The sequence below is a fragment of the Ovis aries genome, chromosome 2 (genome assembly GCF_016772045.2).
Source record: "Ovis aries strain OAR_USU_Benz2616 breed Rambouillet chromosome 2, ARS-UI_Ramb_v3.0, whole genome shotgun sequence".
Lineage (NCBI taxonomy): Eukaryota > Metazoa > Chordata > Mammalia > Artiodactyla > Bovidae > Ovis > Ovis aries.
Genome location: NC_056055.1, coordinates 150,437,959 through 150,461,220, shown reverse-complemented (window position 1 = coordinate 150,461,220; position 23,262 = coordinate 150,437,959). Strand labels below are relative to the sequence as shown.

The 23,262-nt window shown below is 38.7% G+C and overlaps 1 protein-coding gene across 6 annotated transcripts in view; it reads right to left on the bottom strand.

The window, feature by feature from the left end:
* WDSUB1 (WD repeat, sterile alpha motif and U-box domain containing 1) overlaps nt 1-21,931 on the bottom strand; it is a 65,488-nt gene extending 43,557 nt beyond the window's left edge. For 3 of the 6 annotated variants that reach the window (XM_060409880.1, XM_060409882.1, XM_012136406.5), the window contains exons 1-6: nt 21,766-21,931; nt 21,236-21,403; nt 19,258-19,705; nt 17,515-17,699; nt 9,348-9,440; nt 5,029-5,122 (exon numbers count right to left, since the gene is read on the bottom strand). In XM_060409880.1, coding sequence (XP_060265863.1) covers nt 5,029-5,122; nt 9,348-9,440; nt 17,515-17,699; nt 19,258-19,655 — 770 coding nt within the window. In that variant the 5' untranslated portion in view covers nt 19,656-19,705; nt 21,236-21,403; nt 21,766-21,931. The remainder of the gene's footprint in view (nt 1-5,028; nt 5,123-9,347; nt 9,441-17,514; nt 17,700-19,257; nt 19,706-21,235; nt 21,404-21,765) is intronic. The other 3 variants (XM_060409881.1, XM_060409879.1, XM_004004675.6) reach the window with 1 other exon arrangement.
* Nucleotides 21,932-23,262: the final 1,331 nt, after the last annotated feature.

The following is a 23,262-nucleotide window of genomic DNA, read 5'->3' as shown; positions in this document are numbered from 1 at the left end:
CAATGACATATGATTCCATCATAGCCCTGAGAGCTAATGAAATGTATGAAACAGATATGAGAATCTATGTACTTTCCACTAATCCGATATTGAAGAGATATTCGTAAATGTAAAAGAATGCTACTTTCCTATGTTTGGTTTTATTTTTCCTAAGGAAAATGATCTGTTAATATGCAAGGAGTTTATTATTGTTGTTTTTAAATAAAAATGTTTTAGAATCTCCTTAGCTTTATTTTCTGAATAGCAATATATGTAACCCTTGTATGTTGAGCAAAAGCTCTTTGTAGGAGTCCTCAATAACAAGAGTGTCAAGGAATCCTAGGGCCAAAAAGCAATGAGAACTACTGTCCTGAACGATGAACTACTGCCCTAAACGATGTCTTTACTTCACCCATTTTCCAAAGCCAAGAAGTTTCAATAGTTCTCCTAAATCTACTACATGAAATTATAATGATATCCTCTATCACCTCTTCGCTGGTGACGGAGCTAGTAAAGAACCTGCCTGCAATGTGGGAGACCTGAGTTCAATCCCTGGATTGGGAAGATCCCCTGGAGAAGGGAAAGGCTACCCACATCAGTATTCTGGCCTGGAGAATTCCATGGACTGTACAGTCCATGGGGTTGCAAAGAGTCAGACACGACTGAGAGACTTTCACTATCATCTCTACAACCTATTTTTCCAGCTTCATTTTCCCTTACTCCTCTTTATCATACATTTTAATCTACTCAAAAATTTCCTGCTTCTTGCAATGTCTTTTCTGTTCCCCAAGTCTCTAATATCTGTATATACAAATTCTAAACTGCTTTTTACATAGTCATCCCAAATCTATACCCTATACAACTTCCTTAGTACACTTTCTGTCCTACAATCCTATTCTGTTCATTTATTTTTTTCTTGTCTAGTCACTTATATTCACATGTATGTTTATCCTAATCGCTTTTCCCCACTGACTCTCTCTTTATTATATGTATCTATTCTATCTTACCAATGACTTTTAGTCACAAATGGAATCCATCATTGACCAGCCAACTGGTTATCTATCCATTAATCAAGTATGATTCAAGCATCTCTCAATTCACCTAAAAATTAAATGTTTAAACTTCACTAATTTACATTTCTAACCCATTTGCCTGCTTATATATTTATCCAAATAAACTAAAAATAAAAACATCCAGAAGAATATTTGAATGTGGCCTAGAACAGCACCACATTCCAAAAGCAGTTAATAATGTAAAACTCCACTTACCCAGAATGACTTGGCAAAGGTACATTATTCTAGTTGATATAAAGGGTTAATTAAAATTCACATATATAGGGCTTCGCCGGTGGTCCAGTGGTTAAGAATCCACCTTGCAAAGCAGGGGACACTGGTTCGATCCCTGGAGCGGAAAGATCCCACATGTGGTGGAGCAACTAAGCCCGTGTGCTGCAACTACTGAAGCCCTCACTTCCTAGGGCCTGTGATTTGAAACAAGAGAAGCCACTGCTATGAGAAGCCCTGAGCACCGTAACCAGACGGTAGCCCCCACTTGCCAAAATTAGACAAAGCCTACACGCAGCAATGAAGCACAGCCAAAAACTAAAAACAAATCTTTTAAAGATTCATATATGTACACAAGTTAATAAGAAATAGGAATGCCAGAAAATGAACTTAACACAGAAACATTATTGAGCATCACTTGACACTTCTGTAATTCAGAGGGTAAGGGCACATTAAAATCTTGCAGTGTTATCACTATGAACATCAAAAATCAGAATAGAGAAGTAAAACAACTTCAAGGGCACAAACAACAATAATAAACTTCTTGCATATTAACAGATCATTTTCCTTAGGAGAAATGTTTCTGCCCTTGAAGTTGTTTTACAAGTTCTTTGCAACTGGCAGAGAACTGGGCATATAAGAAAGCCATAAACACGTGAATTTCATACATAACCAATTTGTTAATTAACTTCTTAAGAGAGAATGCATAATGTATCTTCCAAAACAGTAAGAGGAAATTCAACTTTGCAGTAATTTCAATCCTAGTCTAAAGGAGAATTTTAAAAAATACTTTTTGATGATGAACTATCAATATTTTCATGAGGTTTTCCACATGTAAAATAATGGCAATGTATCTAATTAGGTGGCTGATTATTTGTGAAGGATTGGAACATATGGAGGAAAGAACTATCAGGCTTGGTCCAGAACACTTCAAGTACAGGTTAGAAGCTTAAATATCTTGGCTGGAGCCAAAACAGCTGCAAAGAGACATGAATGAGGGTTTGAATGCTATGGCCTGTGTGATCAAACTGGAAAGATCGGAATAATGCTACTGTGTACTAAACCAACAGCATCACAAATTAAAGCTTTGAAAAATAAAAGCCAAGATAGAATTTTCAACAGAAACCTAGAAATCATAACTGACATGGCATACCTGAAAAATAACCAAATAAAAATTCTAGAATAAAAAAATAACCAAAAATCAACAATTCTCCAATGGACCACTTTAATAGCACATTAGATAAAACTAAGGAGTGAATCACTAAAGATGAAACCATTCAGAACAAAGCTCAAGAAAAAGAATAAAAAATAGAGAACAAGAGACAACTTTACAGTGAGAAGGTATTTTGTGCATTTAGAGTCCCAGAATTAGAAAGAAAAGGGCAGGGGCAATATTGGAAGAGATAATGAATAAGAATTTCTCCCTAACGTGATTAAATAGTCTACAAGTTTAAGAAGTTCATTAAATTCTAAGTAAACTAAGTAAAAAGAAACCCAAATCTAGATACAAAGTAAATGTGCAGGAAACTACAAGATAAAATGTGTGAGCATCCAGTGAAAAAAATATGAATTACTTCCAAAAAGCTACAGTTAGAATAAAACTGACTTCTCTATAGCAATACAAAAAAATAGTATGTCCTAAGTTGTATTTATTCCAACAAAGCAAGAATGGTTTAACATGTATAAACCAGATTTATAAAAATCAGCATAATTTATGACACTAACAGGATAAAGAAGAAAAATCATGATTTCAAATGATGCATGAAACATCATTTGCTGAACTGTATGGAAGGAATGATGCTAAGGCTGAAACTCCAGTACTTTGGCCACCTCACGCGAAGAGTTGACTCACTGGAAAAGGTTCTGATGCTGGCACGGATTGGGGGCAGGAGGAAAAGGGGACGACAGAGGATGAGATGGCTGGATGGCATCACCGACTCGATGGACATGGGTTTGGGTGAACTCTGGGAGTTGGTGATAGACAGGGAGGCCTGGCGTGCTGCAATTCATGGGGTTGCAAAGAGTCAGACACGACTGAGCGACTGAACTGAACTGAATACCTATTAATGAAAAAAAAATCTTACAAACTGAAAGAAACAGAAGAGCTAATAAAGCTTATCTCCTAAAACCTACAGCGATCACACTTACTGAAAGCTTTCCCTCTGCAAAATAGGTCAGACAAGGTTTGCTATATCACTGTTTTCATTATCCTGGCAGTGTTAGCCAGCTCAGCAAAGTGAAGTGAAGTCAAAGTTGTTCAGTTGTGTCCAATTCTTTGCAATCCAACGGACTATACAGTCCATGGAATTCTCTAGGCCAGAAAACTGGAGTGGGTAGCCTTTCCCTTCTCTACGGGATCTTCCCAACCCAAGGATCAAACCCAGGTCTCCCACATTACAAGTGGATTCTTTACCAGCTGAGCCACAAGGGAAAGCAAGAATCAAAACGGAAGAGACAAAAACATCATGAACACAGGATATGATTTTAGATATAAAAAATTCAAAATTAGAATCTTCACAGAAAACTCAATTGTCTTTCCATATATATTTCCCTATATTAGCCACATCTTTTACAATATCAACAAAAAAGAGCCTGGAATAAATCTAACAAAAGATGGGGAAGATCTCTATCAGTTCAGTTGCTCAGTCGTGTCCAACTATTTGCAACCCCATGAATCGCACCACACCAGACCTCCCTATCACCAACTCCCGGAGTTCACCCAAACTCACGTGCATCGAGTCAGTCATGCCATCCAGCCGTCTCATCCTCTGTCATCCCCTTCTCCTCCTGCCCCCAATCCCTCCCAGCATCAGGGTCTCTATAGAGGGCGACAAATAAATTATCTTCTACTGAGAGATATTATTGAGAGAAGTCAAAAGACAAGTGAAAAAATATGCCACATTCACGGGTTGGAGACTCAATACCATAAAAGACATCAATTCTCCCCAAATTTATCAGACTCAATACAATCCCAGTCAAACTCCAAACAGGTTTTTTTTGTGTAGTGGGAGGAACTGGAGAGACAGTATGACAAGCTAACTCTAAAACTCACATGAAAGTCTCAAATGTCAGGAAAAGTCAAGTTATAAAGCCTCAGAAATACAGAATGATATTAGAGCAAGGATCAACAGAACAGAATAATAGGTTGTGAAAAAGACCCACCCATATATGATCACTGATTTCTGCCAAGGTGGCATATTAAAATGGTGAAGAAAAGATTATCTTTTCACTCTGTACTGGGACAACTGGATACCCATATGGAAAGAAATGAAATTGGATTCCTATCACATACCATTGGAGAAGGAACTGCTAACCCACTCCTGTATTCTTACCTGGAGAATCCCATGGACAGAGGAGCCTGGCAGGCTGCTATCCATAGGATCACAAAGAGTTAGACATGACTGAAGCAACTGAGCACAACCACTTCACATACCATACACATCAGAGTCACTCAACCACTTGGAAAACAAACGTGATAGTGAGTAAAGGAAGCCAGACACAAAATAATTCATATTGTGTGATTGGTTTTAGATCAATTTAAAAGGAAAAGGCAATGCTGCACATGACCTAAGGCACTGTCATCAGAAAGCAGACTTGGAAGAAGAGGAATTCGAGGGAAACCAGCAATGTTCTATTTCTCGACCTGAGTAAGCAGCTGCAAGTTTGCAGTACAGTGATTTATCAAGCTATTCTCAAGTTTTACTTACTTCTCTGTAAGTCTACTGTATTTCATACCTAAATGGTTTAAGGGAATTAAACAGCTTACCCTGAAACTAGCATCTGCCCATCATGAGAAAAAGCACAAGCCAGAACAGGAGCACAGTGTCCAGTCAGTGTACTTTTATATTTTAATTCAAAACCTGCAAATAACAAGGTGAGGAAAATTAGCAAGCTGATTGTGCTTAGAATTTATTTTTAAGTAAAAACTATCTTATTTGTTCAATAAAATCCTGGAATGCTTAAAGGATACAAAGATGGAAAAAAAAATTCTTATGCAACTCAAGTATTGGAATGCACTGTGATTAAGTGGTTTCAAAAGTTCAGTAATGGGTAATGAAAATGGTGGGGTCAGCAAACACTAGACAAAGGGGATTAAAATCAAATTATTTTTAAATTTAAAAATTCTAAACTCTATAAAATATATAAAATTTTAAACGAATCAAAATTTTAAACTATACTTCAATCTTGGCATCTTAAGCACACACACCCCACACACCAATTGCCCAAATGCCTAAAAAGAATCAAATGCCTGTAGTTTTAAATATCTGGATTAAGATATCTTTTCACTTCATAAGTTAAAAATAGTAATTTATATATCTTAAAACTCCAATGTATCCTACAAAGTCCCAACAAAGTATGGTAGCAGTAAAAATGCTTTTTATGCTTTCTATAATTACTGAAAAGGAATATCACAACTCTTTCAAAGATAAGCCAAGGGAATTCAATGTATTTTAGTGATGATATAAAAAAATAATCACTAAGAAGTTGATTTGGGGATACAAGGAATTAAGTGAAATCTGTAATTTTCTCAGACCTAATAAGAACTTTGAAGTATTAATGGCTCTTGGATAGAGAGCATTTAACTAAACAAAAATGTCATGGTACAGGTAAAAGCTTCAATAAAAAATATGTTTATCTCACTTTATTATTAAATATATATTTTATTTCTATTCAAAACAGAGTATGTTTTTACACAGGAGAACAGATGTAGGCATTCAAGGCACTAATCAATAATTAGGCACATACAGATTAGTGAATAGACACAATTAATCAAAAAAAATTAACAAACTGCAAAACAACTGAAGATTTAATAAAATAAACTTGCAATAAGATCCTACGAATTGGTCACATTCTCAACTATAAGACCCATTTGTCTTATCTACTCCTCCCTACAAACAAGCAATTAAGATTAGGTGCAAATAATGCTAAATGTTTTATTAAAAGGCTCTACCTGCACATTTATAAACTGTTTTTCATGGAGTCAGTGTAAAAACATTTTCCAGACCACATAGGAAAAGCTTTATTTCTGAACAATTACTAAAGATATGTGGTACTGAGAACATCCACATACATGACTATATTTATGGTTCTTTACAGAGAATTTTTACTTTGATATTAAAAGAGGTAGGATAAACCAGAGAAATAACAGAACTCTTCTTAGCAGCTGACACTGAAAACATTAAAAGAATTACTGCCTGTACTCTAACAGGCAATAAAGTAACTAATTTCCACAAAAAGAAATGTATTTCCTGGTAACAGACCCTTCTCTATACACGAGCAAAATGACAAAGATTCTCTCAACCAAACTACCCAGGTTCTTCTGAGTGAACTCCTGGATCAGGCCCTGACCTGGGTCAACAAAGACTTAAATTAACATGGTCTCTAACAGTTTAAGGTTGCATTCGCAGCATGATCCTAGCCCCCTTAAAGTTGGGGACTAGGAAAATTCAAGGCTGCCAAAAGAATTTACTGTTTATTTCAGCCAATCCCTGAAGATAAAGCTTCTGTCTCCCTGCTTCTGTGAGAGAGGAGGAGCCTAACTTTCCTAAGCACCCATTAGCAAATCCAGACGAGTTTCACATGGACCAGTTCCCAGATTCCTGCTTTTTATAATTTTGCATTTGCTAGATGCTACATAGGTCCCATTTACCTGCTCTTTATTCCCCCTTTAAAATACACAGTCACCTCTGTATAAACTGAAGTTGAGTTCAGGTCATGCTGGACTTTTTTCCCTACTGCAATAGTACATTACTGATTAAAATCTGTCCCACCACTAATGTTCAACTTGATCTCTCCACAGTGACTTTATAAACAATGAAACACAATGCATGATTTAGTTGCCACTTCAGTTCAGTCGCTCAGTCGTGTCCGACTCTTTGCGACTCCATGAATCGCAGCACGCCAGGCCTCCCTGTCCATCACCAACTCCCAGAGTTCACTCAGACTCACGTCCATCGAGTCTGTGATGCCATCCAGCCATCGCATCCTCTGTCGTCCCCTTCTCCTCCTGCCCCCAATCCCTCCCAGCATCAGTCTTTTCCAATGAGTCAACTCTTCGCATGAGGTGGCCAAAGTATTGGAGTTTCAGCTTTAGCATCATTCCTTCCAAAGAAATCCCAGGGCTGATCTCCTTCAGAATGGACTGGTTGGATCTCCTTGCAGTCCAAGGGACTCTCAAGAGTCTTCTCCAACGCCACAGTTCAAAAGCATCAAATTCTTCAGCACTCAGCCTTCTTCACAGTCCAACTCTCACATCCATACATGACCACTGGAAAAACCATAGACTTGACTAGAAGGACCTTTGTTGGCAAAGTAATGTCTCTGCTTTTCAATATGCTATCTAGGTTGGTCATAACTTTCCTTCCAAGGAGTAAGCATCTTTTAATTTCATGGCTGCAGTCACCATCTGCAGTGATTTTGGAGCCCAAAAAAGTAAAGTCTGATACTGTTTCCACTGTTTCCCCATCTATTTCCCATGAAGTGATATGCAGATATGCAGACGACACCACCCTTATGGCAAAAAGTGAAGAGGAACTAAAAAGCCTCTTGATGAAAGTTAAAGTGGAGAGTGAAAGAGTTGGCTAAAGGTCAACATTCAGAAAACTAAGATCATGGCATCTGGTCCCATCACTTCATGGGAAATAGGGGGGGAAACAGTAGAAACAGCTTTCTCTAGAAAACCCCAAAAGACTTACAATTATTTACAGAAAACCCCAGAAGACTTAGGACTTATTAACAGTCAAGGAAAAGGAAAGTCAGAATGATACAGACATGAAAACATAAAAAATGTACTGAAGGTCTGTTTATGAAACGTTAACTATCTGCCATCCCTCTCTGACCACTCCAACCAGAGTATGCTGCATGAAAGCCAGATGCTTCTCCCCAGGAAGAAGTAAAACAATAACTGGGGAGCTTCCTGGTACCTCCAGGGCAACAGACACCCAGATCCTCCAATCCCCCAACCCTTTCCCGATAAGGGCCAACAGTCCACCTCTTTATCTGAAAAGGAAACCAGCAACCACAAAACATCACCCTGTGCACAGAGGCTCTAAAATTCTTACTGTTTAATTCTTGAAAGTAAATGGGATACTAAGGATCATCAAGCAGTTAAAGAAGGTAACCACATGAAAGAGATCAGGATAAACAAAAAAGGGCCCAAGAGCAAAGTTGATCAGGAAACAAAAGAGAAATTAAAACCAAAACAAAAAGCCTCTAATTGGTATCTTGAGAATTTGGAGAGGATCCTGCATTCATAAAGAAAATGGAGGACACTAAGAAAAGGAAACAAAAAAGATAAGTTGTTTGAAACTGAAAGTATTATTGATGGGATTAAAATTTTCAAAAAAGGTTAAAAGACAGAGCTAAGGAATTTTCTCCTATGACAGGAAAAAGAGAGATAAATGTGGGGGCGAGGGGGGAAAGACATAGGAAATCAAGTCAGGAGACTACCACTCAACTAACGGGAATATAAAAAGAGAAGTGGAGAAGAAATTAAAGAATTAGCATAAATGAATACCAAATTAGCATAAAGAAATAGCAAAAATGAAAGACAGAAGCTTTCTGATGGTAGAATCACCTGAAATAAAATTACAGTGCAATTCATGTTGATGTTTGACAGAAAACAACAGAAGTCTGTAAAGTAATTATCCTTCAATTAAAAAAAGAAAAAAAGGTGCAGTGCATAGTGGAAACACCCAGAAAGTTCTAAAAACTAACTACATTGAGTAAATTTAAAATGTAGTATAAAAAATATTTATGGACATGGAAAACCATCAAAAAAAAAAAAAAGAACTGAAAACAGAACAAGTACAAAGTGGAATTTCTTCTGGTTAAGCAGGAATGTGTGTAGTGGTAATGACAATTATCGGTAATAATTGATAGTAATAGTGAAAATGGCACATTATTGGTAGTGTGCCTACAATTTCTAAATCGTGTGTATGTATTACTTTAATTAAAAGTTCTTAAAATATATTTTTATGATCCCATTTAAATATCTAGGGTACCTTAAGTTAAAAAATTAATTAAAACAGAAACTTTACCTGCCTCACAAAATTCAGTTTAGAGAACTACTAAGTGAATACTTACCTAAGATATGGATGAAAGAAATAACCCAAATTTTGATCTGGCAATCTTGACCACACGATGCCAACTGAAAGAACTGAAGACCTTCTTCTCCACCTAAAAATGTAAATTTGTTAAAATAAATGTACAAGAATTGATAAAACATTTAAACCAAAACTTTTTCAACTTTACACTGAGATTTGTTAATATATTCATTTAATCATATTCACAAGCAATATTAAATGTATTAATTATACCATAAACTGAAATGTCAAAGGATTTCTTTCAACAAGATTCTTCAAAAGATTATGACTGTAGCTCCTGAAGTTGTGACAACAAAACACCTTATTTACCTTCCACTAAAGATATAACAAAGCTAGTGGAGGTGATGGTATTCCAGTTGAGCTATTTCAAATCCTAAAAAATGATGCTGTGAAAGTGCTGCACTCAATATTGTCAGCAAATTTGGAAAACTCAGCAGTGGCCACAGGACTGGAAAAGGTCAGTTTCCATTCCAATCCCTAAGAAAGGCAATGCCAAAGAATGCTAGAACTACTGCACAATTGCACTCATCTCACATGCTAGTAAACTAATGCTCAAAATTCTCCAAGCCAGGCTTCAGCAATATGTGAACCATGAAATTCCACATATTCAAGTTGGTTTTAGAAAAGGCAGAGGAACCAGAGATCAAATTGCAAACATCCACTGGATCATCAAAAATGCAAGAGAGTTCCAGAAAAACACCTATTTCTGCTTTATTGACTATGTCAAAGCCTTTGACTGTGTGGAACACAATAAATGGTGGAAAATTCTTCAAGAGATGGGAATACCAGACCACCTGACCTGCCTCTCGAGAAATCTGTATGCAGGTCAGGAAGCAACAGTTAGAACTGGACATGGAACAACAGACTAGTTCCAAATTGGGAAAGAAGTACGTCAAGGCTGTATATTGTCACCCTGTTTATTTAACTTCTATGCAGAGTACATCATGAGAAATGCTGGACTGGATGAAGCACAAGCTGAAATCAAGATTACTGGGAGAAATATCAATAACTTCAGATATGCAGATGACACCACCCTTATGGCAGAAAGTGAAGAGGAATTAAAAAGCCTCTTGATGAAAGTGAAAGAGGAGAGTGAAAAAGTTGGCTTAAAGCTCAACATTCAGAAAACTAAGATCATGGCATCCAGTCCCATCACTTCATGGGAAATAGATGGGGAAACAGTAGAAGCAGAATCAGACTTCATTTTGGGGGGCTCCAAAATCACTGCCGATGGTGACTGCAGCCATGAAATTAAAATAATGCTTACTCCTTGGAAGGAAAATAATGACCAACCTAGATAGCATATTAAAAAGCAGAGACATTACTTTGCCAACAAAGGTCCATAAAGTCAAGGCTACAGTTTTTCCAGTAGTCATGTATGGATGGGAGAGCTGGACTATAAAGAAAGCTGAGTGCTGAAGAATTAATGCTTTTGAACTATGGTGTTGGAGAAGGCTCTTGTGAGTCCCTTGGACTGCAAGGAGATCCAACCAGTCCATTCTAAAGGGGATCAGTCCTCAGTGTTCACTGGAAGGACTGATGTTGAAGCTGAAACTCCAATACATGGGCCAAGGGATGCGAAGAGCTGACTCATTTGAAAAGACCCTGATGCTGGGAAGGGCTGAGCGCAGGAGAAGGGGACTACAGAAGATGAGATGGTTGGATGGCATCACTGACTCAATAGACATGAATTTGGGTAAATTCTGGGAGTTGGTGATGGACAGGGAGTCCTGGTTTGCTGCAGTCCATGGAGTGGCAAAGAGTCAGACACAACTGAACATTTGAACTGAAAAATATAACTCAATACTGAAAAGGCCAATATTGAGCCACTAAACCTAGTGCACCCTCCAACCCAACTTTAAATACTTGAGGTTAGCATTGATGTGAAAAATTTAAGATGTTAGTTATGGTATGTGTTAAATGCTTAATTACTCCCAAGTTAACTTTTTCTAGGATATATTCACTTGTTTAAAGCTTAGTCTATAATTTATATAGAATATTGAGAGACTGTTTTCCCACCAAGACAAAGGCTAGAATTACACATGTGGTGCTAGTAGTAAAGAGCCCACCTGCCAATGCAAGAGATTTAGAGAGATGTGGGTTCAATCCTACATGGGGAAAAGCCCCTGCAGGAGAGATGGCAACCCACTCCAGTATTCTTGCCTGGAGAATCCCATGGACAGAGTAGCCTGGCCAGCTACTGTCCATGGGGTTGCAGAGTTGGACATGACTGAAGCAACTTAGCACCCATGCATGCACACAAAACATCATCAATTCAGTCCAAAAGATTTGGTGAAACATATTTCACAAGTCAAGTGGGCCTTAGGAAGCATCACTTCAACAAAGCTAGTGGAGGTGATGGAGTTTCAGGTGAGCTATTTCAAGTCCTAAAAGATGATGCAGTGAAAGTGCTGCACTTAAAACACCAGCAAATTTGGAAAACTCAGCAGTGGCTACAGGAGTGGAAAGTCATTTTTCATTTCAATCCCAAAGAAAGGCAATGCTAAAGAATGTTCAAACTACCGCACAACGGCACTCATCTTACACGTTAGCGAAGTAATGCTCAAAATTCTCCAAGCTAGGCTTCCACAGTATGTGACCTGAGAACTTCCAGACGTTCAAGCTGGATTTAGAAAAGGCAGAGGACCAGAGATCAAATTGCCAACATCTGCTGGATCACAGAAAAAGCAAGAGAATTCGAGAAAAACATCTGCTTCTGCTTTATCGACTATGCCAAAGCCTTTGTGTGGATCACAATAAACTGGAAAATTCTGGAAGAAATTAGAATAGCAGAGCACCTTACCTGCCTTCTAAGAAACCTGTATGCAAGTCAAGAAGCAACAGCTAGAACCAGACATGGAACAACAGACTGGTTTGAAACTGGGAAAGAAGTAGGTCAAGGCTGCATATTGTCACCCTGCTTATTTAACTTGTATGCTGAGTTCAGTTCAGTTGCTCAGTCGTGTCTGACTCTTTGTAACCCCATAGACTGCAGCACATCAGGCTCCCCTGTCCATCACCAACTCCCAGAGTTTAACTCAAACTTATGTACATCATGCAAAACGCCGGGATGGATGTAGCACAAGCTAGAATCAAGACTGCCATTATCAATAACCTCAGATATGCAGCTGACTCCACACTTATGGCAGAAAGGTCAGAAGAACTAAAGAGCATTTTGATGAAGGTGAAGGAGGAGAGTGAAAAAGTTGGCTTAAAACTTAACATTCAAAAAACTGAGATCACGGCATCCGGTCCCATCACTTCATGGCAAATAGATGGGGAAACAATGGAAACAGTGACAGATTTTATTTTGGGGGGCTCCAGAATCACTGCAGATGGTGACTGCACCCATGAAATTAAAAGATGCTTGCTCCTTGGAAGAAAAGCTATGACCAACCTAGACAATGTATTAAAAAGCAGAGACATTACTTTGCTGACAAAGGTCCATCTAGTCAAAGCTATGGTTTTTCTAGTAGTCATGTATGGATGTGAGAGCTGGACCATGAAGAAGGCTAAGCGCCAAAGAACTGATGCTTTTGAACTGTGGTGTTGGAGAAGACTTTGGAGAATTCCTTGGACTGCAAGGAGATCAAACCAGTCAATCCAAAGAGAAATCAACCCTGAATATTCACTCGAAGGACTGATGTTGAAGCTGAAGCTCCAGTACTTTGGCCACCTGATGCATAAGACCTGACTCACTGGAAAAGACTCTGATCCTGGGAAAGACTGAAGGCAGGAGAAGGGGAAGACAGAAGATGAGATGGTGGATGGCATCACTGACTCAAAGGACATGAGTTTGAGCAAGCTCTAGGAGTTGGTGATGGACAGGGAAGCCTGGCCTGCTGCAGTCCATGGGGTCACAGAGTTGGGTATGACTTAGCAACTGAACTGATTTCACAAGTAGGTCCTTCCAATGGAAAAGAATCAGGCTCAGTGGTAAAGAATCTGCCTACAATGCAGGAGAGGTGGCTTCAACCCCTGTGTTGGGAAGAACCCCTGGAGAAGGAAATGGCAACCCACTCCAGTATTCTTGCCTGGGAAATCCCATGGACAGAGAAGCCTGGTGTGGTACAGTTCAGGATGTCACAAGAGCTGGACACAATTTAGGGAGTAAACAAAAACAATTACACAACTTAGGCAAAGTAATCAGTTAAATGTAATGTTACCAAAAAAAAAAAAACCACCCTCTAGTTGTTATCCTATTTAGACAGAGTATCACTATCTACCCACTAGGTAAGTTCCCAAATACTTGTGGGTAATCTAAATATTGATATCACCTACTTAATTTTTTAAGAATACTATCAAGTGTTTATTAAGCACTTGTTTGCATATTTCTGTTAAGCATTTGACAGATACGACCTCTAACTCTTTACAGTTAGTCCTACAAGGCAGCAAACATGACCATCCCAAGTTCACAGTTGAGAGCTAAGGCCCAGAGAGGAAAAGCCAGGTACCTGAGGTCACACAGCAGGAAAAGGGTGAAACTGACAATCTTATCTATGTGGCATATGGTACCCCACACCCTTCACGGATACAATAAACATATATGTTGAGGGCCACTGTGTTCCAGGCACTGGTCTAATTGGTAGCTGGTGATTGTGACCTGAGAAAAGGTTGAATAGTTGAATCTGGCTTCTTCTGCAGTGAGTGCCTTGCCCTAGTTAGTTCCCTGGAGAACAGACACTTGCTGAAGAAGGGCCCAAAGACCATGCCTCTAGCAGAGGAAATATGAGTTTATAATCAGTCAGGGAAGATAAGGGGCTTCAAGGGCAGGAACTGGGGAAAGGCAAAAAGATGAGATTTGGGACTTCCCTGACCATCCAGTTCACCAACTCAATTTTATATGAATTACATCTAATATCATAAGTCAAAGGATATTTTACCACTCATATACAGTAAAACTCAATTAAGAAACCTGAATACCTATCTTAAGATTGCACTCTGGTTTTGCAAATATTTAGTATTTAGTATTTGGTATTTAGTTCATATACGTAGGTATGTAAACTAAACTTTTCCTATGGACTCCCTGTTCTTGCCTGTTACAAGCTGATCTTCTTAGAATAAAACATCATAAAACAATATATTAAAAAATAAATCATCACAATTAAATTAGGTAGGGAGTTAAGTATAAGAATAGATTCATGAAAAGAAAACTGTTAATCTGCCCTATGATATTAAAAGTTAAGGAAACAGAAACTAATTTCAACAAATCAATAAAAGGAATCTTAGTCTGCATTTCAATCACCTAAATTTATGACAAAGAAGGCAAGAATATACAAAGGAGAAAAAGCCTCTTCAGTAAGCAGTGCTGGAAAAACTGGACAGCTACATGTAAAGAATAAATTAAACATTTCCTAGCACCATACACAAAAATAAACTCAAAATGGATTAAAGACCTAAAGGCCAGACACTGTAAAATATAAAACTCTTGGAGGAAACAGGATCTTTTTGGATCCACCTCTTAGAGTTATGAAAATAAAGACAAAAATCAACAAATGGGATCTAATTAAACTTTAAGTCTTTTGCACAACAAAGGAAACCATAAATAAGATGAAAAGACAGCCCTCAAAATGGGAGAAAATATTTGCAAATAAAGCAACTGATAAAGGATTAATCTGAAAAAATATACAAACAGGGGACTTTCTTGGTGGTTCACTGGCTAAGACTCCACACTCTCAATGTAGGGGGCACAGGCTTAATCCCTGGCCAGGGAATCAAGACTCCACATGGTGCAAGTAAAAGGTCCTGCATGGCACAACTGAAAGAGCTAAGCTCCTGTGTGCCACAACTAAGACCCTGCTCAGCCAAATAAATATTAAAAAACAAACAAACAAACATACAAACAGCTCATGTAGCTCAATTTAAAAAAACAAAAGCACAACCCAATCAAAAAAATGGGCAGAAGACAGACGTTATCCAAAGAAAACATACAGATAGCCAATAAACACATGAAAATATGCTCAACATCACTATCAGAGATATGCAAATCAAAACTACAATGAGGGACTACTTCACTCCAGTCAGAATGGCCATCATTAAAAACATCTACAAACAATAAATGCTGAAGAGGATGTGCAGAAAAGGGAACACACCTATATTGTTGGTGGGAATGTAACTATGGAAAACAGTATGGAGATTCCTTAAAAAACTAGAAATAGAACTACCATATGACTCGACCATCCCACTACTGGGCATATATCTTGAGAAAACTATAATTCAAAAAGACACATGCACCCTAGTGTTCACTGCAGCGCTAGTAACAGCCAGGACACAGAAGCAACCTAAATGCCCATCAACAAAGGAATGGATAAAAAAGATGCAGCATGTGCACACACGCGCACACGCAAGAATATTACACACTCACAAAAAAGGAATAAAGCTGGATGATTTGTAGAGACATGGATGGACTTAGAGACTATCATACAGAGTGAAGTCAGAAAAACAAGTATATGAATGCATATATGTGGAATCTAGAAAAATGATATAGATAATCTTATTTGCAAAGAGAAAGAGACATACAGAAATGAAACATATGGACACCAAGGGGGGAACGGGGTTAAGAGGAGGGTAAGATGAATTGGGAGATTGGGATTGACATATCTACACTACTGATGCCATGGATAAGACAGATAACTAATACTGTATGGCTCAGAGAATCCTACTCATTGCTCAGTTGTGACCTAAATGAGAAGGAATTCCAAAAAAAAAGAGGGGTATATAGCTGATTCACTTTGCTGTATAGTAGAAAGCAACTATACAGCAAAATTGTAAAGCAACTATATTCTAATTTTAAAAAGTCTGCTTTTCAAAGCCTATTACATTCCAGGCACTGTAAATAAAATACATCCAGGCCTACCCTATGGAGCATACAATCTCACAGGAAAAACACCATTAAACATAATTCATATAGATAACTTCACTAAGTCCTATAAAAGAAAAATAAAGCATGTAACTAAAGGACTATATCAAAACACTTCAGACTGAGTACAGGAGGTTAAGAGCAGGGGAAGCTCTTCTGAAGTGATTTTTTTTTTTAACCTGAATTCTAAAGGATGAATAAGAGTGAACCAAGTAAAGGTCCACATGTAAAACCCTCAGACACATCTTACAGACATTCAAGAAATGAAAGGAGGCCAGTGAGGCAAGTGAATGCATGAGACCAAGTGTGACTTGTAATGAGAGGCAGGGAAACAGAAGAGGTAAGGTAATTAAAGGCTGTGTGTTTGAAACTTGGTATTTTATCTTACCTTAATCATATTTTAACATGCCACTGATGGTTTTGAAATAAGGGAGTACCAATGCCTGAGCTGTCACAAGACAGTATTAATAACTTGCTACATAAGACTACTGAACAGCTGAAGCGCGACCAGCACCAACTGCAATGTGACATAACATGCACACTGGACTTCAAAGACTTCATACCCGCACACAGTAAAATATCTTATTAATAATTTTAGGACTTTGAAATATTTTAGGTATATTGGATAAAGTAAAATACATTACTAAAATTAATTTTATCTACTACTAGAAATTTTAAAATTTACACATGTAGCTCACATTATATCACTATAGGACAGCACTTGTCTGGAAGTAAGATTGAAGTAGCCAGAAGTAGAACGTCCACCCTAACACAGAAGATGAAAATAGAAGGCAAATTCCCAATTCACTGTATTTATTTAACACTAAGAGTCTACAGTCAAGAGTTGTTCTCTTCTTTTTCTAAAATCTAATCTACTAACAAACGCTTTTATAAGGTTATCTTTTGAAAGATTAAATAGTAAGTGAAAAAAGAAACTTATTTTCAGTTTTTATATTTCACATTTCTATTTGAATAAAAACATACAATGTTTCAAAAATCACAGTGAAACCAATAGGTCTAAGGCCTCTACATTAGCAAACTCGAGGAATCCAGATCTACTGCATCAAGTTGTGTCAGCCCCCATGTATTTTCCCAAAGAATCTGGTTTTCCCCAAAAATATCTGTGATTTCATTTTGATCAAAAACATAAAGCAGGATGATTCCTTGAAGGGAATAAATCAAAAGATCTTGTTTTATTAATATGAAGTGAAAATGAGTAAATGAATGAAAAGTCACACACAAACTGCAAATAGGACTTACTAGTGCTTACAAGAGTAAAATAACTAACCAGGAACTGGTTGTGAAGAAAAGTCACAGCAGGTAATTCCAAGATCATGTGCTTTTTCATTGTGCAGACACCTCATTTTATCATCCCACACTGTTAAATCACCACATGAGGAGCCAGTGACAAAGAGGTTTCCAGGAGGAGAAAATGCACAGGCCACTAAGGAGCCATCCTTAACACTAGCACATCTGAAATAAAAGCAAAAGAAAGGGGAGTTTTCATTTCAGAGCATCTTTTACTTTATATTACAGTCTCTAATAGCAGCTTGATATAGTAAAAGAATAGGATAAAAGGCTAGAACTAGAGAGAAAGGGCAGTAGATGCCTATAGAAATAAAATATCCTTTATATGCTATAAACTGAGATAGGCTTGCCAAAAGTAAGACAATTTAAACATTATCCTAACCAAATCAAAATCTATGTATCTTCATACTCTTTTCATTAAAATATACAAAGTTTAACAAAAATAGCAACAACAACCAACAATATCAATTACAGTCACAAATTTTAAAAGATACAACTGTTTTTTATTGAAAAGCATGTTATTGGGGGTGAAAAGCACTTTCAACATTTGTATTAAAATCACCTAGAAACAACAGTAAGGACTTTCTTCTCACCTTCAGTTATAAATTCTTTATGTAAATGAAATGCTGTGAACAACTTAAAATAATCCAGGGAAGATTAGGAAGCACTGGGCTAACAATAATTCATTATTTTATCAATTAGGAAAAATAACCTGTTAAAAATCCAACAGCCCATGCAGTGTCCTATCCAGCGCTTAAATCAATTGCAGTGTATCATTTTCACATAATTACATATAGTAGAGAAATAACGTTAGGGAGACAATTTACCAATTGGTTAACTGAAAAAGATTCCCTGGCCGACAGCTAAATTTCATTCACAGAAAACAACTTAAAGGCATTCCATTCTCTCCGTGTCTTCACTTTAAACTGTTTATTAACGCCACTTAAAACATACTTTCAACACAAAGACCAAAAATCTAAATGAGCAACAGTTGTTTACCAGCTGCCATCTGTGCTCTGAGTGTTGGTGAGAGGGAGGGAGAGGGGAAGGCACATTAAGCTATTTTAATTGGTGACATTTAAAAGTTTACAGTTTTTAATGTGATTAATGTCACTGAACTGTACACTTTAAATTTGTTAAAATATTATATATATTTTAGCATATGATAAGTTTACAAATACATGGTTTTAACACTAGGGAGTTGCAACACAACATTACCAGTGTAAATTAATTGATGTATTTTTATCCAAAAGCAGTTTTTCAGGTGATGTTTTTAAAGAAGTGGTAACACACACCACCATACCCATCACAAGGTTCCCTCTTCTGGGCTTGGTCAGTAACCCCAGTCAGCAAAGAGCTGTGCAGGTGAGACTCACCTACAATTACTTCATTACTGAGAACACCTGAGCCATGTGTGACCAAAAAGCCAAAAATTACTAAGTTTTATCCAAAAGATTGTGGTGTTTTTTTTTTTGCCTATTAAAAATCCATAAAGTTTTACAAGATGAATACTTATTTTACAAAGAAAAAGTAGAAATTTAAAACACTCAGAGCCAAGCAAATCTACTTCAAGAATCATATTAAATATCTGTTTTATGACCTTCAGGAGACAGATCAAAGTATTTTTCCTCCAGACGTCTGAATTATCTACTTCAAGTCCCCCCCAAAATTTCTGTAAACCTGGTAATAGGATTAAAAATGGAAAGGGTTTAAACATTTTTACCTATGTAATTTGTATGACTGCGCATTCCACAAAACAACAGTTCCATCAGATGCCCCTGATACCAAACAAGTGGAGTCTGGGGAAAATCGGCAAACTCTCACAGGGCTACCACTGGGCTGTTCCATCACTGCCAAAATCTGTCCGTTTTGAACATCCCATAGGACAGTGGTACCATCTGTTGAACATGAAGCCAAAATATGTCCTGAAGGGGAGAAACAGCAGCAGTGGACAGCATAGGTGTGAAACTTCAATGGAGAGTATGGTACTTCAGTAAAGTCACTCAGGGAATATAGGCGAATTGTTTTGTCCAAGGAGCAAGTGGCCAAGAGGGAAGAGGAGAAGGCACAGCAGTTGACATCATCATCATGATCTGCTAATGTGTGAATCAGTTTCACCATGTTCTTTACTGGAAAATATCCTGCAGTTTTTAGATAAAGGTTACTTCATCCTAGGAATCAAATAAATACAACGCAAATCAATATAGAAGAGCCAAAATCAATTAAAAAACTTGCTCAACAAAAGCTTCTACATTCACATTTTTTAAAGACAATAAATTATACCTGGGCTAAGAACATTTGGAGAGAAATAAAACATGTTAAGACTATAATTGCTGATGATAAATACAATCACGAGTGCCATACCAATAAAGTTCCGTAACTCCCGAGAAAGAACCTGGTCAAGTAACTTCAAACTGATTTGACACTGTATATTCAAAACTCTGGGTATTTATTACCTTTGAAGACTTTCCCTTTATGAACTGCTACTCAACACTGCCTCATTCCAGATTTGCTAATTTCAAAAAGATTTTTCACTACTTTAACAAACTCTCGCTGCTCCTTCCATAGGATGGAGCCAAAAGTATTGCTCACCTTTAAGATGTAGAACTATTACAGTTAACTCATAAAACAAACAAAAGGTTTCCTTGTCAATTTAAGTGGCAGTGTTGAAAGCTATCATGTCATGGTATGTCATCTTGTATGACAAAGAATAAAGAGATATAAAGACTTGAGGTGAAGAATTAATTTAATAAATCAAGGAAACCCAAAGAAAGAGTGCCCCCCCCCTAAAGTGGACTTAGCCAGTCTGCACCTTAGACCAAATTTATAAATTTAGAATAAAATCCAAACTTCTCACCAAGACTTACCAAACCCTGTATGATGTGGCTCTTGCCTATCTACTTCTTAGACCCCAACTATTTCCCCTTTTCTTCTCCCTCCCTTCTTTTCCAGCCTCCCTAGTCAAAATGGTAACATCTAAGAGCTTCACAAAGTGGCTTTCTGATGCTTAAATTCTCATGCCTCTGTTTCTGGGACATAATTTCTCATGTAAATTTCAATTTCAGTGTCCTTTTTCAGTGACTTTCCTAAAGTAGCCCCTCTATAGGCTAGTACATCACCCTATTTTAATCATCAGTGTAGCAACTGCCATCAGCTGACATTATTCATGTGTCTCCCCCTACTAAAACGTAAGCACCAAAGCTGTTTCTCTCATTTCTGTATTCACAGGATAAAAGGTGTTTGCACTTAATATAGTTAAATATTTGTTGAATTAACATTTTCCCCCAAATCTAGTTGAGTTCTAGCTGCCCTTAAACATTTATAAATACGAAATAATCAGAGAACTGTTAATAAAAATAAAGGTATCAACATTAAAAAAAAGTGGAAAAATACGTAAAACGAGGCAATAATCAGCCCTGAGGAACAGGTGTAAACTTGAATTGTAAAATGAATCTATTCTAATATTATTTACAGAAATCTTTACAAATAAATGAAACAAGCCTTTTCCAACATTTCTGATGTCAAAAGTTCGGCCTCTTTTTCAAACAAGCTCCAACTAAGTCTAAAAAACAAACAGACCATCAAAACCCCTGGTATCTGTAGTGAGAACAAACCCAAGCAGGTGGTCTTCTGGAGAAGTCCCAAATCTCAACTGTGCAAGTGCACAAAGATAATTTCCAAACAAACTTTTGCTTCCTCACCCTTCTGCCACTCAGCTCTCTGAAGTTCAAGGTCCTAGAATCTGACGCGCAGGAACGCTATCAGCTGAAGTTTGTTCCGCTTGGGGTGTGGGCGTCCACTTCGACATCTGCCGACGCGCCAATCTCCCGGCAAACTGAACTCGCCAGTGGGAACACTCGCATCCCTGTCTACCGCAAAGCCAACCCGAAATGTGTCAAGAATCCTACATAAAGCCAGCGACCTACTCCCCCACACCTATTTGGGGACCGAGGATTTGCTCAACTCCGAGAGCCAGTTGGGCCTCACTGGACCAAGCGACCCGCGGCAGGAACGCGGCCGGCAGGGAGCGCGGAATTCTGGGGCGCGGGAATCCGGCGCAAGGGATTGGGGGGAACTGGGACTTCCACTTCACGCCGTGAGGCGCCCCCGGCTCCCGGGCGGAGGCCGCACAACAGAATCGCGCCGGTCCCGGTCGCGCGCTTAGAAGTAGACGCCGGGAAACCAAGGGTTTAGACACCCCGGCGGGCTGACCCGAGCCGCGCTCCTGTACCTGCCACCGCTGCTGCTAAACTGGCCCGTGTGCACTGGTCCTTTCACGTCGAAGACCCAAGACGTCAGGGATCCGCCCTCAGGTGCGCTAAGAGCGCCGGGGGACACGTCATGCGCAGGTGAGGCGGGCGTGGTTGGCGCCGGCGGCAGCCCCGAGGCGAAAGAACAGACCCCGCCCACCGGGGGCGGTCCGCGCCACGGCGCATGCGCGTCCTTCCGCTTTGTGATGAGGCGTTCCCTGAATTCTGGCTCTAGGATTAAGATGAGTCCACACTGGGGAAGAACCTTTGAAAAAGAAAGTCGAGTCACTTAGTCCTGTCCTACTCTTTGCAACCCCGTGGACTGTAGCCTACCAGGCTCTTCCGTCCACAGGGTTTTCCAGGCAAGAGTACTGGAGTGGGTTGTCATTTCCTTCTCCAGGGGATCTTCCCAACCCAGGGATCGAACCCAGGTCTCCCGCATTATAGGCAGACGCTACAGTTGGACACGACTGAAGAGACTTAGCAGCAGCAGCAGCAGCAATCGTCTGAGTCGTTCGTTGAAAAATCTTTCTAGTTGTGGAAGCTGAGGTCCCAAGGTCTAGCGAGTCCAGAAATGTGATTGTAAAAGGGACAGTTACTACAGCTGTTTTTCAGCGTCCTGGAAAGTGAAAGTGTTAGTCACTCAGTCGTGTCCGACCTTTTGTGACCCCTTGGACAGATGAAATTCTCGAGGAAAGAGTACTGAAGTGGATTGCCATTTCCTTCTCCAAGGGATCATCTTCCTGACCAAGGGATTGAACCCAGGTCTCCCGCATGGCAGGCAGACTCTTTACTGACTTGAGTCACCCTCCTTACTTTGCTGTATTTATCTTGCTTCTGTCCTCTGATCTCCCTGACTGGTCTTTTCTGTTTAAGCCAGCTCTGACCTCAGCAGTCCATGACTCCCGCAATCGCCTTTGTGGTCAAATGTTGCTCCAAGGCAGAATGCTGAAAAGGATATCCAGGCTATTCTGGTATCACGGGAACCCAATATGCATTGTTTTCTAGCGTTTCCGAGCGTCTCCTAATGGTTTCCACGTGTAATTGATTACAAAGTGGTCTTGCCAACCCCTTTTGATATTAAAAAATTGACCAGAAAAAAGCTCCTAAGTGTACTAAGTACATGTCACAATATAGGACCATGTTCAGATTAAAATAAAAAGTGTAGTGTTTTCTTCAGCAAGGAAACTAGTTGTATTTGACAAGTAATAAAGGGCTTCAAAAGCAGAGATATTGTTTTGCCGACTAAGGTCCATCTAGTCAAGGCTATGGTTTTTCCAGTAGTCATGTATGGATGTGAGAGTTGGACTATGAAGAAGGCTGAGCGCGGAAGAATTGATGCTTTTGAACTGTGGTGTTGGAGAAGACTCTTGAGAGTCCCTTGGACTGCAAGGAGATCCAATCAGTCCATTCTGAAGGAGATCAGCCCTGAGATTTCTTTGGAAGGAATGATGCTAAAGCTGAAACTCCAGTACTTT